General features: G+C 39.9%; 1 protein-coding gene across 1 annotated transcript; it reads left to right on the top strand.

The window, feature by feature from the left end:
- Window positions 1-2,607: 2,607 nt before the first annotated feature.
- LOC124876508 (histone H2A) lies at window positions 2,608-3,414 on the top strand. Its single transcript, XM_047379359.1, has one exon. It carries the CDS (start codon window positions 2,656-2,658, stop codon window positions 3,148-3,150), a length of 495 nt encoding a protein of 164 aa, XP_047235315.1. The 5' UTR covers window positions 2,608-2,655; the 3' UTR covers window positions 3,151-3,414.
- Window positions 3,415-12,837: the final 9,423 nt, after the last annotated feature.

Here is a 12,837-nt window from a genome sequence, read left to right as displayed (position 1 = left end):
CGAGCGCTTTGCATGGCTGATAGACCATAATCGACCACCCTTCCACTCCCTCAGTGTCACAATGATGCGTTTAGGAACCGAAACATGGTGCCGTTTGATTTTACGTGAAATGGTACGCTGTAGTACTGACAGAATTTGGTCAGTACCTATAAAGGAAAGAATTCATGACCCGTCCCTACATATGCCTCAATTATTGTTTTTTAAGTGGTAATACCCTTACATCATTGAAAAACAAAACACAGCTCACTTTTGGTATTTTATATTGGAAGTTAACAATTTAAAGTTTATATTTAAAGATTAAAAGGAAGTGCTTTGCTCTGCTTGCTTTAAAGTTTTTTCTAAAGCCCCATGTAACAAAAGGAGTGACTTCTGCTCCCTACTATTCTCAACCTCAAATGGGCTATTCCATTTTCATCACATATAAAATCCAGGAAGTGCAGTGTGCTTGAGCAAAAGGCGAGGAGGACCAGAGAAAGACGAAGCAGGTTTATCAAGCGGAGCGGAAAAAAGTGTGAAAACATATTTTTCAATATTCCTACAACCGCTTTGGGTGGCAAAAATATTCACGGGTATTGGCCCATTGCAAGTGTGGACAGGGAACTGGACTGGATAAAGGACTGACGTCCAAGCTAGAGACACACTTGTATGAGCTGTAAAAGGACAACAATAAAAGGCTGCTTTAGTTGTAAATTCAAGGACTTGGAAAAAGCTCAACAAGCTAATAAAGAAGGCTGGCTCTGTCCTGGGAACTCCTCTGGAATGGTCACCAGTGGAAGTTCATCTAACTAATGGAAAACAAATCTAGGAAAGTTTTCCCTCCTTTCATTCAGGATCATTAGCCAACTTTTTATGTTATTTGCATCTTTCTGTTCCTTATGAAAAACAGAGCTCAAACAAAACTTTCTCAGAAGCCTCACTCTGGTCAGTGTCAAAAGTATTCATGATCAAGGTCACTATCTCATCCTGTCTTAGTCTTGATTTTTATCACAAGGAAGTTTGGAGTTTTATCCTCTATAATAACTTTACCCTCAATAGTTTTGTGGATCTCAGGTTTTTTTTATAAGATTGTGTAAATTTCTGACTGAACACTGAAGTGGTGTCTCCACCTAATGCAGTGCCCGCCATCTTATCATGTACGTTTCATGCACTAAATTCTCAGCTATATAATGCAAATATCACTTAATTCAGTCAGTCATGTTTATCACCACTCAATGACATGGCTCACTGCATATCATGGTTTGGGAAAAACTCAGGTTTTCATCTTGTCCTCACAGCTGTTAGTCCTGGAAACAAAATGAAGCAGAAAGCTTGTGCCAAGGTGACATGGCACAATAATATAAGACCAGCTTCAGTGCAGTTCTGCCATCAGCACACATGAAGCTGAGTCCACCTGAAATCACTTGGTTATTCAATTAGCAGACTGTTTATTATAAGCAAGGGGCAGATTGGGTTTCAAGAGCCGGTCTGCAGTAGGCGTTTGGCGAGGTCAGGTTTAAATATTTAACAGCAAACTTAATATAAACAAAAGTGGTTTTATTTTGACAGTTTTCTACAATTACAGAAAATATTCTTCCAGAATATTTTAAAGATCAGCTGCATGGGGGACAGTTCTTTGTACTGTTTCCATGCAGAAACAAGGTCTTCGGTTTGAATCCCAGCAGAGGCCTTTCTGTTTGTATGTTCTCCTATAGGATCTGTTGCTTTCTCTGGGTACTCCTGCTCCCTCCCACAGCCCAAAAACATACATGTTAGGTTAATTGATCACTTTAAATTGCTCTTAGGTGTGTGTGTGTTGGTAGGTAGTTGTCTGTCCTGTGTGTTGCCCTATAACAGACTGGCAAACTGACTTGAATGTACTCTGCTTCTCAGCCACCTTCCAGCAGTGGCAATTCAGCAAATTTCATAGAGGCTTTGTCCTCTCTGTAGCTGTTTCTTTGTGTTTGTCCGATATGGAGACATGATCCCTATTGTAGACATACATCCTCTTGATGTTTTTGGAACAATGCACTCCTATTTTAGATGTTCAATGAAAGGGTCTTTCTGGTGAATAAATGTATAGACCAGTGGCGGATGCTGGTCTTTCAAGGAGGGGAAGCTCAATTTCAAGATCGCTTGAATCAAAAAGGGATTCAGCCTCAGATAGATCATCTAATCATCATGCAGAAGCTGAGCGTTCAGGCTATTGAACTCACTGTTTAAAGCACTGTGAAGCTGCAGGAATGAGTGAGAGGAAAGCCGCGTCGTCACCAGTGATAAGAAGCTGATTCTGAACCAAAGTTGAGCGTGTTGTAGCGCATATTTAGTCAATGACATGTAGACACAACAGTATATATTTGATCACTTATTTTTTTGACATTTTAGGGGAAGCTGAGCTTCCCTTGCAGTCTTAGAGCAATCAACACTGGTATAGACAGATGCAACCAGGTGGCTAAATTTGAAATCTGTGTTGACCCCAGGAAGCCTTGCCCCACTAACACTGTTACTAAGAGGAAGAACAAAACAATTTGGTATAACTCATTAAAATTTGATAAGTTGTTTGGAAAAAGTACACTGTGAAAACTGCAGCTCCCCACTCACGTGACCGGCCTGTGTTCCTCTGCTAATATGGCGGACGGGTTGACGTGTTGCTGCAATGGGTTACAGGCATGCGTCTTAATGGTACGTGTGCAACAAGAGACGCCATCATCGGTCACCAGGCTACACTGCATAAAGGCGCAGGCGTTACTCCTGTATCAGCTTAGGGATAAACCATCATTTATAGTCATGTCTGGCAGAGGGAAAACCGGAGGCAAAGCCAGAGCCAAGGCCAAGTCTCGATCCTCCCGAGCCGGGCTTCAGTTCCCGGTTGGTCGGGTCCACAGGCTGCTGCGCAAAGGGAATTACGCGGAGCGCGTCGGCGCCGGAGCCCCGGTGTATCTAGCGGCTGTGTTGGAGTATCTGACCGCCGAGATCCTGGAGCTGGCAGGCAATGCAGCGAGGGACAACAAGAAGACCCGGATCATCCCCCGCCACTTACAACTGGCCGTGCGCAACGACGAGGAGCTCAACAAGCTGCTGGGTGGTGTGACTATCGCTCAGGGGGGAGTGCTGCCCAACATCCAGGCTGTCCTTCTCCCGAAGAAAACCGAGAAACCGGCCAAGAGCAAGTGAAAAAACATTGCTGTGGATCAACCGCTTTTATATCACTGTCCTCCCTTTTCTGTCTTTCTAAGACGAGGCAGTGCTTTGATTTGTGCTGTCTTCTTCATTAAACTGTCCCGTCGCTTCATGGAAGCAGGAGGCTGGAGGTGCCTGTGGGACATATCTTTTTTTCTTTAAGCAACCCCGAACGGGGATTTTGATCAGCTTTAGTATAAACCTATTTAGGGTACGTCGTTTATTTGTGGTGATTTCAATAAAGGGTGTTGGAACTGCTTTTTGTTTTGTTTTTGTCATCCGGGTATTCAAAGCGAGACAAAAGGCTCCAATGAATCCCCTTTCTCAGGGAATTTACCACTAGCTCTCACTCCTTTCTCCAACAATACATCCGGAAACATTTCCAAAGCATAGTCGGTTCTTTTTTTTTTTCAGTTACATACATGGAAGGTTCAGTATGCCTTAATGTGTTGGGAAAGTAATTATTAATCCTGCTAAACACATTATTTTTGTGCTTAATGAATATATATATATATATATATATCTCCATACTGATGTAAATTTGTTGGGGACAAAAGGATGCCACATCATGAGATGAAAATTAAACCACAGAGGGCTTAATTTGATGCGTTGTAAAATGGGAGTTTTACTCTCTTTACTCTCTGTGCGCCCCTGGGTCCGTTTCTCTCCAGTTCCGAGACCTAACCAGTAAAACCAGCAAAGTATTTACCTAGTGAAATAATGAGAAATGGTTAAGTATAAAATCGAGATGTAATGCCAAAATGATCAGTATACTGAGTGACATTCACCTTCGGTACCGGGCCCCCCTCAGCCCATCTTAGGGATGAACCGAGAGGAGCAAAGAATATAGTGTGAGTCCTGCTTTTATCTATGCCTGTTCTTAACCCTCCTAAAGGTTGTCATCCTCTTGTATCAGTTTATCTTTGACTATGTGTTGCGTCTTATGTGATATCAGCAGTTATGTTTTCTAAGCTGTAGCAGTGAGCGGTGCGGCTGATATATTTCATTAGGTCAGCAAAGAGATGATTAGAAAAGGCCACAGAATCATACATAAATAACAATCCCCCTGTTGAGGTGGGAGAAACACACCTCTCATCAATCAATGTGTCTAGTGCATATGGACCTAAACTAGAATATGGGAGGCAGTTCCTTCCGTCCATCGCATAACTCCGTCCCCCAAACGGAGTACCATCTCTATAGTAACTGCCTGCAGCCCTCAGTGTGTGCACCCCCTCTGTTTCCCATAGAACAGACACATGCTGATGTGTGTCTCAAATTCAAATGATTAAAACATCCCAAATAGATAATAATAACCTGTTGAAAAATTTAAAACAACAAAAATAATAAAAAGCTAGAAGCACAGCGGAAATAAGCAGCACAATGCGTATCAGTATATTGTAGACCCTGAATCGTAAACCCTGTTCAATTATCTATTCCAGTTGTCTGGTCCCCTCCAAGCCACATGAAAGGGTTGGTTATCCTCCTGGTGTGGCATCCTCGGTTTATGGTTGTGATTTAATTTTGCTCCCATTTTCAGGCTGGCTCTGAACAATGGGTTTCCTCTTCCTCATAGCACAGTATCATAATTTCTCCAACACTTTGGTTTGGTTCCATGGGATCCACATCATCACTTGTGCTCAAATATTCAGTGGACAACATCAGTGTGCTTTGGCACCACATCCATTTGATATTCTGGTAATCTCAAACCTCTGGTATCACTGGGACCAATCGCACGATCAATACACCTGAGGATGAGAGCTCAAATGCACGTTGCACAACAGCAAACACAACCTGTGATCAGCACAGCAGTCAATGAAGTGAATATACTCACCAGTAGGTTTCCCCATTTTCCAGACAAAGTCTCAAACATGTTTGTGAATTGTTCATCGATTCCTGAGTGCGATTTTAATTCGATGGACAGTGATTACAATCCTTTTAGGGCCTTCGTTAGAGATCCATCAGTTGCTGTAATTGTTGGGAATAAAAGAACAACAAGCCTCTCCAAAAACACCACACAACCTTCTTCTTTTGCTAGGATCATATCCAAAGCTATTCTAATTTGACAAGAAATAATTTCAACATCGAGTTTACACGGCCTTCAGTTGTCTCTCCTGTTTTGCCGTTGTGTCATTTAAAAGATTAGAATCGGTTCTAACAGGAAGCAGTTTGTATTCTAGCAGACATATCAAATTCAAAAACACATTTTCTGAAAGTTTCCCCCTGACGAAGTAGGCCAATCGGTGTCAGGGAATCCTGGATGGAGAGGGAAACCAGGGCACATCTTTCCTGTCCAGTCAATAGGTAGTCACCCCCAAAGCAATTATTCCCCATAAATCAGTTCTGTTCAGCAGCAAGTAAAGTTCAAGGCCTTGTATGAAGTTAATTTACAATCTAAGTTGTAAACAGCATCATCTATAAATAAATAACCCAGAAGCACATGGGAAGTTATAATTTCTATTCATGAAGTTAATTGAACTGATTAAATAGTTGAACACTCCTTTAACCCTTTATGCAATTTATCCCACAATGTTTCATATTCACAAAAGTTAACATTTGTTTGTTGATTATTCACACAGTTTTACTTTAGAAATCCTTCTCCCTTTTGTGATTTTTGATTTTGTGACTTTATTTCAAATTTACCAGGACATACTCCTTCAAACTTTAACCCAACAAATAGAATTTTTATTGTTTACTTCTTTGTCATGTTCCCTCTGTTGAAGTAACCCAGCCCACTCAAACATTTCTGAAACAGGTTCCACATAATTGTATTTTGTTAGTTGAAAGCAAAAAGATGAGTTAATCTTACCTTATGACGTTATGGTTACTGGAATAAATGTATTTAGTTCCACAAGCACATTTTTGATGTGTTAGCTGGAAATGAAATGCTAAGTCAAAAGATATCCAATTGAACCTATTCATATGTTCTTCCTCAGGTGCTTTCTGATTTCTCTGAGGTTTCCTTCGGAGGACGTCTCTCCCTTCCTGCTATATGATCTGCTTACCTTAGTTTTGCCCTCATCCAGAGCTCCATTTGTTTCTCCTGTTGGTTCTTTGGTTAGAGCCTCCTGTGTGTTATGAGACAAAAACTTCACAGCAGATTAAAATCTATGAAAACGTCAGTTGTTCTCTCTGTGAATTCAGACTGGGTTCACACCCCGACTGAAGAGAGGAGGTGAAAGGTCAGGCCATGGTTCTTCCTGTCAGCAACTCATGGGGAGTTAAACCCATGAGCTCAATGGGTGATGATCTGATGTAAAACATCACCAAGGGCAGCGCATCCAGCCACTTCATTTTTGTATTACTTTAGCCAATCGCTTTTTGATTGTGTGATTATCTCTCTCAGCCGACCTGGTGAAAGTGTCAAGGACATCTCTACATCCTTTCACTCTGTTGTCAGTACCCATAAAATCAATAACAGTTTCCTTTAGGGCTTGTTGGGAACAGAAAATGCTCCAGTACCTGTTTTCATGAGAATCTTATATGTAGATAATATAACAGAGTCATCTTCTCACCTTTAACCAAAAATCATATTTATATTGTAACCCAGTTAGTTGCTAATATATTGTCTGTTAACTAGTAGCCAATGTTAGATATGTTCAAACAGTTATTTTCCATAATTTTTGAAATCATCCCCAGAAAAAAGTATTCGCATCATTTACCATGAAGGTGTCCAGTGTTTTGGACAACCTCCTTTTCAAGCACGTTGATAATTTGATTATATCTACCTAAATTAGACCTTTAGGGTCCTTCCCCGTAACCTCTACCCCCAATACTAGATAACAGTAATTTACATATTCTGTACAAACTTAATTATACCATTATTTAGTTATTCATTCCTGTTAAACTTTTGATCACAATTACCAATATATCCATTTTCGTTTTTCCGTCCTATGATTATTATTTCTTTTTGTTTTCTCTGAAGTCTAAAGGTTAGTCAGACAAACCTTTGAGACAAACATTGAAACAGAAATTTAGACAAACTTAAGACATACAACACATGCCGGCTTCAGCCTCCCCTCTTAAAGAAGTTTGGGCGGCCAAATATTTTACCATCAAATTATTCAACCAGAACCCTATGGCAGAATGACAGGTTCTATTTGGTTCTGTTCCCATCCCAAAGAGAATTTAGATCCACTTTCACCACAAGAAAATTCATAAGAAATTTAAGTTTTCACCCTCTGAAACTAAAACCCAGAAAATTGTTCCAACTTGCGAGCATCTGAACACACATAGTGAACACCGACATTAGAGAAACACTAATAAAAAACAAAACCTGGTGCACTCTAAAACGTTCATTAGTTGTCTGAACACAATTATGAATCAAAACCCAGAACAAAAATGAGCTCACAGAACCTAAAACATACCATTTGATCCATGAACCTTTCACTCATGTGGCCCACATCATTCATATCTTGGGCCTTCATTCATTACACTCTTCTCAGCCACACATTTTCAACCCACAAACACAATCTTTCGATTCCTATTGTTCCTGAACCCCAGAGATCTCATGTTCTAAGTAATAATGTGTCAATGGACCCATTTGTCAGGCTGGTCCCAGCCACCTTTTCAGGCCTTCTTCACCTAGGAGAAAAATAAATGTTTAGGGTTATCGCTCACATCATCAGGCAATATAGTGGGATGACTCTTCATCAACCTTTCCAGAGAAATCATGAGTATTGTGACCAGCAATGCCTGAAAATAAACAGTTTGATCATACAGCCATCCCAGTACAACAATTTATCACAGACTTGGGTAGTGAAATCAGCATTTTTCTTTCTTTTCCCATCTTCATTTCACAACACATAATCATATTTGTACATTGTTATTTCCATTATTATTATATACAAAGAAGACAAAAATAAACAACATTGCAGTCTTGCTGTGTACCAGCGTATGAAGGAATAAAAGAAGATAATAGCAAATAGATTAGTTATAAACAGAATCATTTCGTTCAGAAAAAGGAAAGTATAGCCTACCTTTGTAGCACCTGGTGGTCTGACACAAAATCTATGGATACTTGACCTCTTGTCACCCTTTTGCAGCATCAAGTAGTGAAAGTTGAAAATTAATTTGTACTTTTGCCTACCACAATAAACCTATTTCAGCATAAATCGGTATGTATAATCCGCCAGGGATTTTATTGTTTTTAATTCCATCAATTAAATCAACTGTATCATTTAATGCAACTACCACTTTTGGTGAAAACCAAGTTTTAAATTTAGGATATTAATTTTAATCTTGTCAGAAGGCAATGGTAGACTTATTCTTTTCAAATTACATAAAGTTAACAGCATTTTTCCTCCTGCTGTAAGTCTTAAATGAGTTATAGTTTTTCCAAGTTTAATCACTGCAATTAATTGTTGTAAAGTTTTTCAAAAATTATCTTTTGGAGTCAGATAAAATCTGAGTCTAACTGGTCGAACTAAAATCCTAAATTTAATATTGGTTGGAAGCCTGTTGCCTTAAAATTGTCACGTTATCGTTCTGATAATATTTTTTACCTTCCAGCTCGTAAAAGAATTTTCCCACAACTGGTGCTGCCAGTCCTAGAACACGCTGATGTTATTTATGGCCATGCCACAGAAATCTTCATCCCCACAAACTTTGAAATACCCCATATTTAGGAATATTTAATCCAATTTAATTCACAACATGGCCTGAGAAATACTGATCAGTTATCTTTTTGTGTTTTACACCAAGAATTAGGAAAAATTTGACATTTGGCATTTCAGTTAAAAGCTCCATCAGCTTGGAATACTTTGCCTCACTTACTTACTGTATCACTGCTATTCATATTTCTAAGATGCCTTTACTTACTTTATTGTAAAACATCTTGCTCTTGCTTTCAGTAAGTCCAAAAGTTCATGTATTCTGGACTTAATCCTCACAGAGATATGCACATGAACTCTGGATCTGTGTGTGTTGTCTTATTTTGTGTTTTGAAGTTAAGTGTATGTGCCATGCAGTTGCTATGCTGGTGGTTGTGAGAGTGTGTGTTTGTGTGTCCTTGAGAATGTTGTTGGTATTTCTGTGTGATTTTTTTTCATACTTGTTTGATTCGTATTACTGCTGTTTATCTTCCTGTTCTGCAAGGACCCTTTCAAAAATGAGATGGTGCATCTCAAGGGGTTACCCCTGAAATAATCAGGTGTCAGTGCTGCCAATTATACTTTTTATTTCTTTCCATACATAATATGTGTCATGATAGGGTTAAATAAAGTCAAAATCAGGTTGAAGGACATTGGATCTTCCCTACAAATGTTTCTGTTTGGCCATGATAAAGCTGCTCTCTTGTAATCATCTGGTTCCATAACAATTTTTGTGGTATTCATCAGCAAGATTATAATGGCTCTGAAGGTTCTATTCTAATCTAGCTTTATTTTGATCTATCTATATTTTTTAATGCAGTAAGTCCTTATTATATTTAAGAATGGGGTCACTAGTTTTTATTAGATGCTATTATTTTAATAATGCTAAGTGCTAATTTAATTAGTTCTAGTGCTTTTTTTAATGTCTTTCCATACCTCGATTACAAAACGTTGGATTTGTTTTATGCAAATGTTAAGGACTCATACATTTCTACAGCAAGACCTCCTCTAAGCAAATCAGATCACAATCTTGTTTTTCTCTGGTCAAAATATGAGCCCCTTGTTCAGAGACAACCTGTAATAAAGAGGACTGTGAGAAGGTGGTCACAGGAGGCTGAAGAAGTCCTGCTAGGTTGCTTTGAGGCTACAGACTGGGACGTGCTGTTCCAGCCACACGGAGAGGACATCAATCCCATGACTGAGTGTGTAACCAACTATATAAACCTCTGTGTGGATAACATCATCCCCACCATAACCGTGAGATGCTTCCCCAATAACAAACCTTGGATCACCAGTGACCTGAAGGACCTGCTTAACAAGAGAAAAAGAGCCTTCAGAGAGGGAGAGAGAGAATTATTGAGGAGTAAACAGAAGCAACTTAAAGTCAAGATAAGAGACAGCAAGGAGGTGTACAAGAAGAAGCTGGAGAGCAAGCTCCAGCAAAACAATGTCAGAGACGTGTGGTCAGGGATGAAGAAGATCACGGGCTTCAAGCAGAAGGATGATCAGACCGATGGAGGTCTGGACTGAGCCAATGAACTGAACACATTTTTCAATAGGTCCAGTTTAGAAACAAGGTCAGCATCCTCCTCTCCTGCTCACAGCCAAACAGACATCCCACCTTCCTTTGACCCACAGCTGTCCAGTAGCACCTCAAATGTTTTATCTTCCACCTCAGCCCTAGACCCTTCTGCTTCTACATGTTCGCCTTCAACCATATCAGAAGATGCTGATGCTCCTTCGCCTCCCCCGTCCACCTGTGTGTCTCAAGAAGTCAGGTGAAGATGCAACTGGAGAGACTGAACTGGAATAAGGCTGCAGGTCCAGGTTGTGTCAGCCCTAGAGTCCTGAAGGGCTGTGAAGAGCAGCTCTGTGGGATTCTGCAGCACTTCTTCAACCTTAACCTGGCCCAGAAGAAGGTTCCAGTGTTGTGGAAGACCTCCTGTCTTGTTCTGGTACCAAAGAAAACTCACCCATCAGTCCTCAATTACTTATAGAGCTGTTGCCCTGACATCCCACATCATGAAGGTCCTAGAGAGACTCCTGTTGGCCCACCTGAATAAGCAAACAACAAACTATCAGGACCCCCTTCAGTTTGCATATTGCTGTGGAGTTGGAGTTGAAGATGCCATCGTACACCTGCTTCAACAATCCCACTGTCATCTGGACAAAGTCAGCAGCACTGTGAGGATCATGTTCTTTGATTTCTCCAGTGCATTTAATACAATTCAACCTAATTTGCTTTGTCAGAAACTCCAGAAGACTAAGGGGGAGGCCTCAACAATCTCCTGGATCAAAGACTACCTGACAAACAGACCACAGTTTGTGAGACAGAAGGGTTGTAAGTCTAACCAGGTAGTCAGCAGCACAGGAGCACCACAGGGGACTATACTCTCACCATTCCTTTTCACTCTGTACACCTCAGACTTCCAGTACAAGACAGACTCCTGTCATCTGCAGAAATACTCGGATGATTCTGCTGTCGTGGGGTGGATCAGAGATTGACAAGAAGCTGAGTACAGGAAGGTGGTGGACCGCTTTGTGGCATGGTGTGGAAAGAATTATCTCATCTTGAATGTGACTAAAATAAAGGAGATGATTGTAGATTTTAAGAGAAACAGGAATAAGTCAGAAACTATTCCATCATGGGAGAAGAGGTGGAGGTGGTGGAGGAGTATAAATACCTCGGTGTTCACCTGGACAACAGACTGGAGTGGAGATGCAACTGTGAAGCCATCTACAAGAAGAGACAGAGCAGACTGTACTTCTTGAGGAAGCTTAGGTCATTTAGTGTGTGCAGCAAGATGCTGCATATCTTCTATAAGTCTGTTGTGGAGAGTGTGATCTCTTCTGCCATCATCTGCTGGGGAACCAGATCAGAGCCAGGGACTTAAAGCTCAACAAGCTGATGAAGAAAGCATGCTCTGTTCTGGGGACCCCTCTGGAACCTCTGGAGATTATTGTGCAAAGAAGGATTCTTCATAACATAAAGAACATTATGGAGAGCCCTGAGCATCCTCTTCATGAGACTGTCCTACAACAACAGAGTGTCTTCAGTCAGAGGCTTCTTCTGATCTGCTGTAAGACGGAGCACTACAGGAGATCCTTCCTGCCCACAGCCATCAGCATCTACAACGACTCTTTGAAGAAACCCTCATAATGAGCTACAACAACATTTAATTTCCCATTGGGATGAATAAAGTAGTTTTGAATTGAATTGATTGGTCTCTTTTTATGTGTAGGATTCAAGAAGGGTCAGAGTATTGTGTTCATTAAATTGTGAATGTGAGTATTAAATCTGAACCATAGATACCATTTTTAAAATCTGGTTAAATTATGTTTAACTGTAACTGAGTCCTGTGGAAAAAACTCATTCCTCGTCAGTTTAGAAGGCTTAATAAAATTGAACACAAAAATGAAGAGCATGTTATGTATTATAATCTTAGTTTGTCTTACCCAGTTTTATAAACACACCGTACAGTTTCAGTCAGCTATAAATTACATTTTGTATTTATTTCAAGTAATTAAAGTTTGTTTCAGTTAACTCACGTTTTCTCCATTTCAGTCCAGTCCAGTAATTCTGTTAAGGTTCATTTCATCTTGTGTTAAATTTGAGTTCAATTTGATCATTCTGAACCTGACTGGAAAAAGTCCAAACATCTGTTAAAATCCTTTTGTTTCATCATAAAGAACTGACCTAATATTATTATGGTACTGTTGAGGATCAGACCTGCCCTTGTAGTCTAATTATTATTGTGGCAACCCTTACGTGGCATATAGATAATACCTTATTTAATAAATAACACTGAGTGTCAGACAGTTTAAAATGTTTTTACCCTTCAACCAGGCGGTCCATGGCCAGGGCTGCCTCCAGTTTGAATCGTTTCCCCAGACCTAAAAACTCAAAATTCCAATAAGTTTTATATCAGAAAACAATTTCAATTAAATGTACCCTGCCACATATACCAATATTTTTTTTAATGAAACAGACATTCATTTCACAAAAACAGACAGACAAAACGGACAGACATTTGGCAACATAAAAGTTTGATTACCCTCTTTGTAAAAGAATTGTGAAAAAATTGAGTACAGG

This window comes from Girardinichthys multiradiatus, chromosome 11, assembly GCF_021462225.1.
Source record: "Girardinichthys multiradiatus isolate DD_20200921_A chromosome 11, DD_fGirMul_XY1, whole genome shotgun sequence".
Taxonomy (NCBI): domain Eukaryota; kingdom Metazoa; phylum Chordata; class Actinopteri; order Cyprinodontiformes; family Goodeidae; genus Girardinichthys; species Girardinichthys multiradiatus.
The sequence above is the reverse complement of the archived record's forward strand: the minus strand, read 5'-3'. Positions and strand labels throughout refer to the sequence as shown.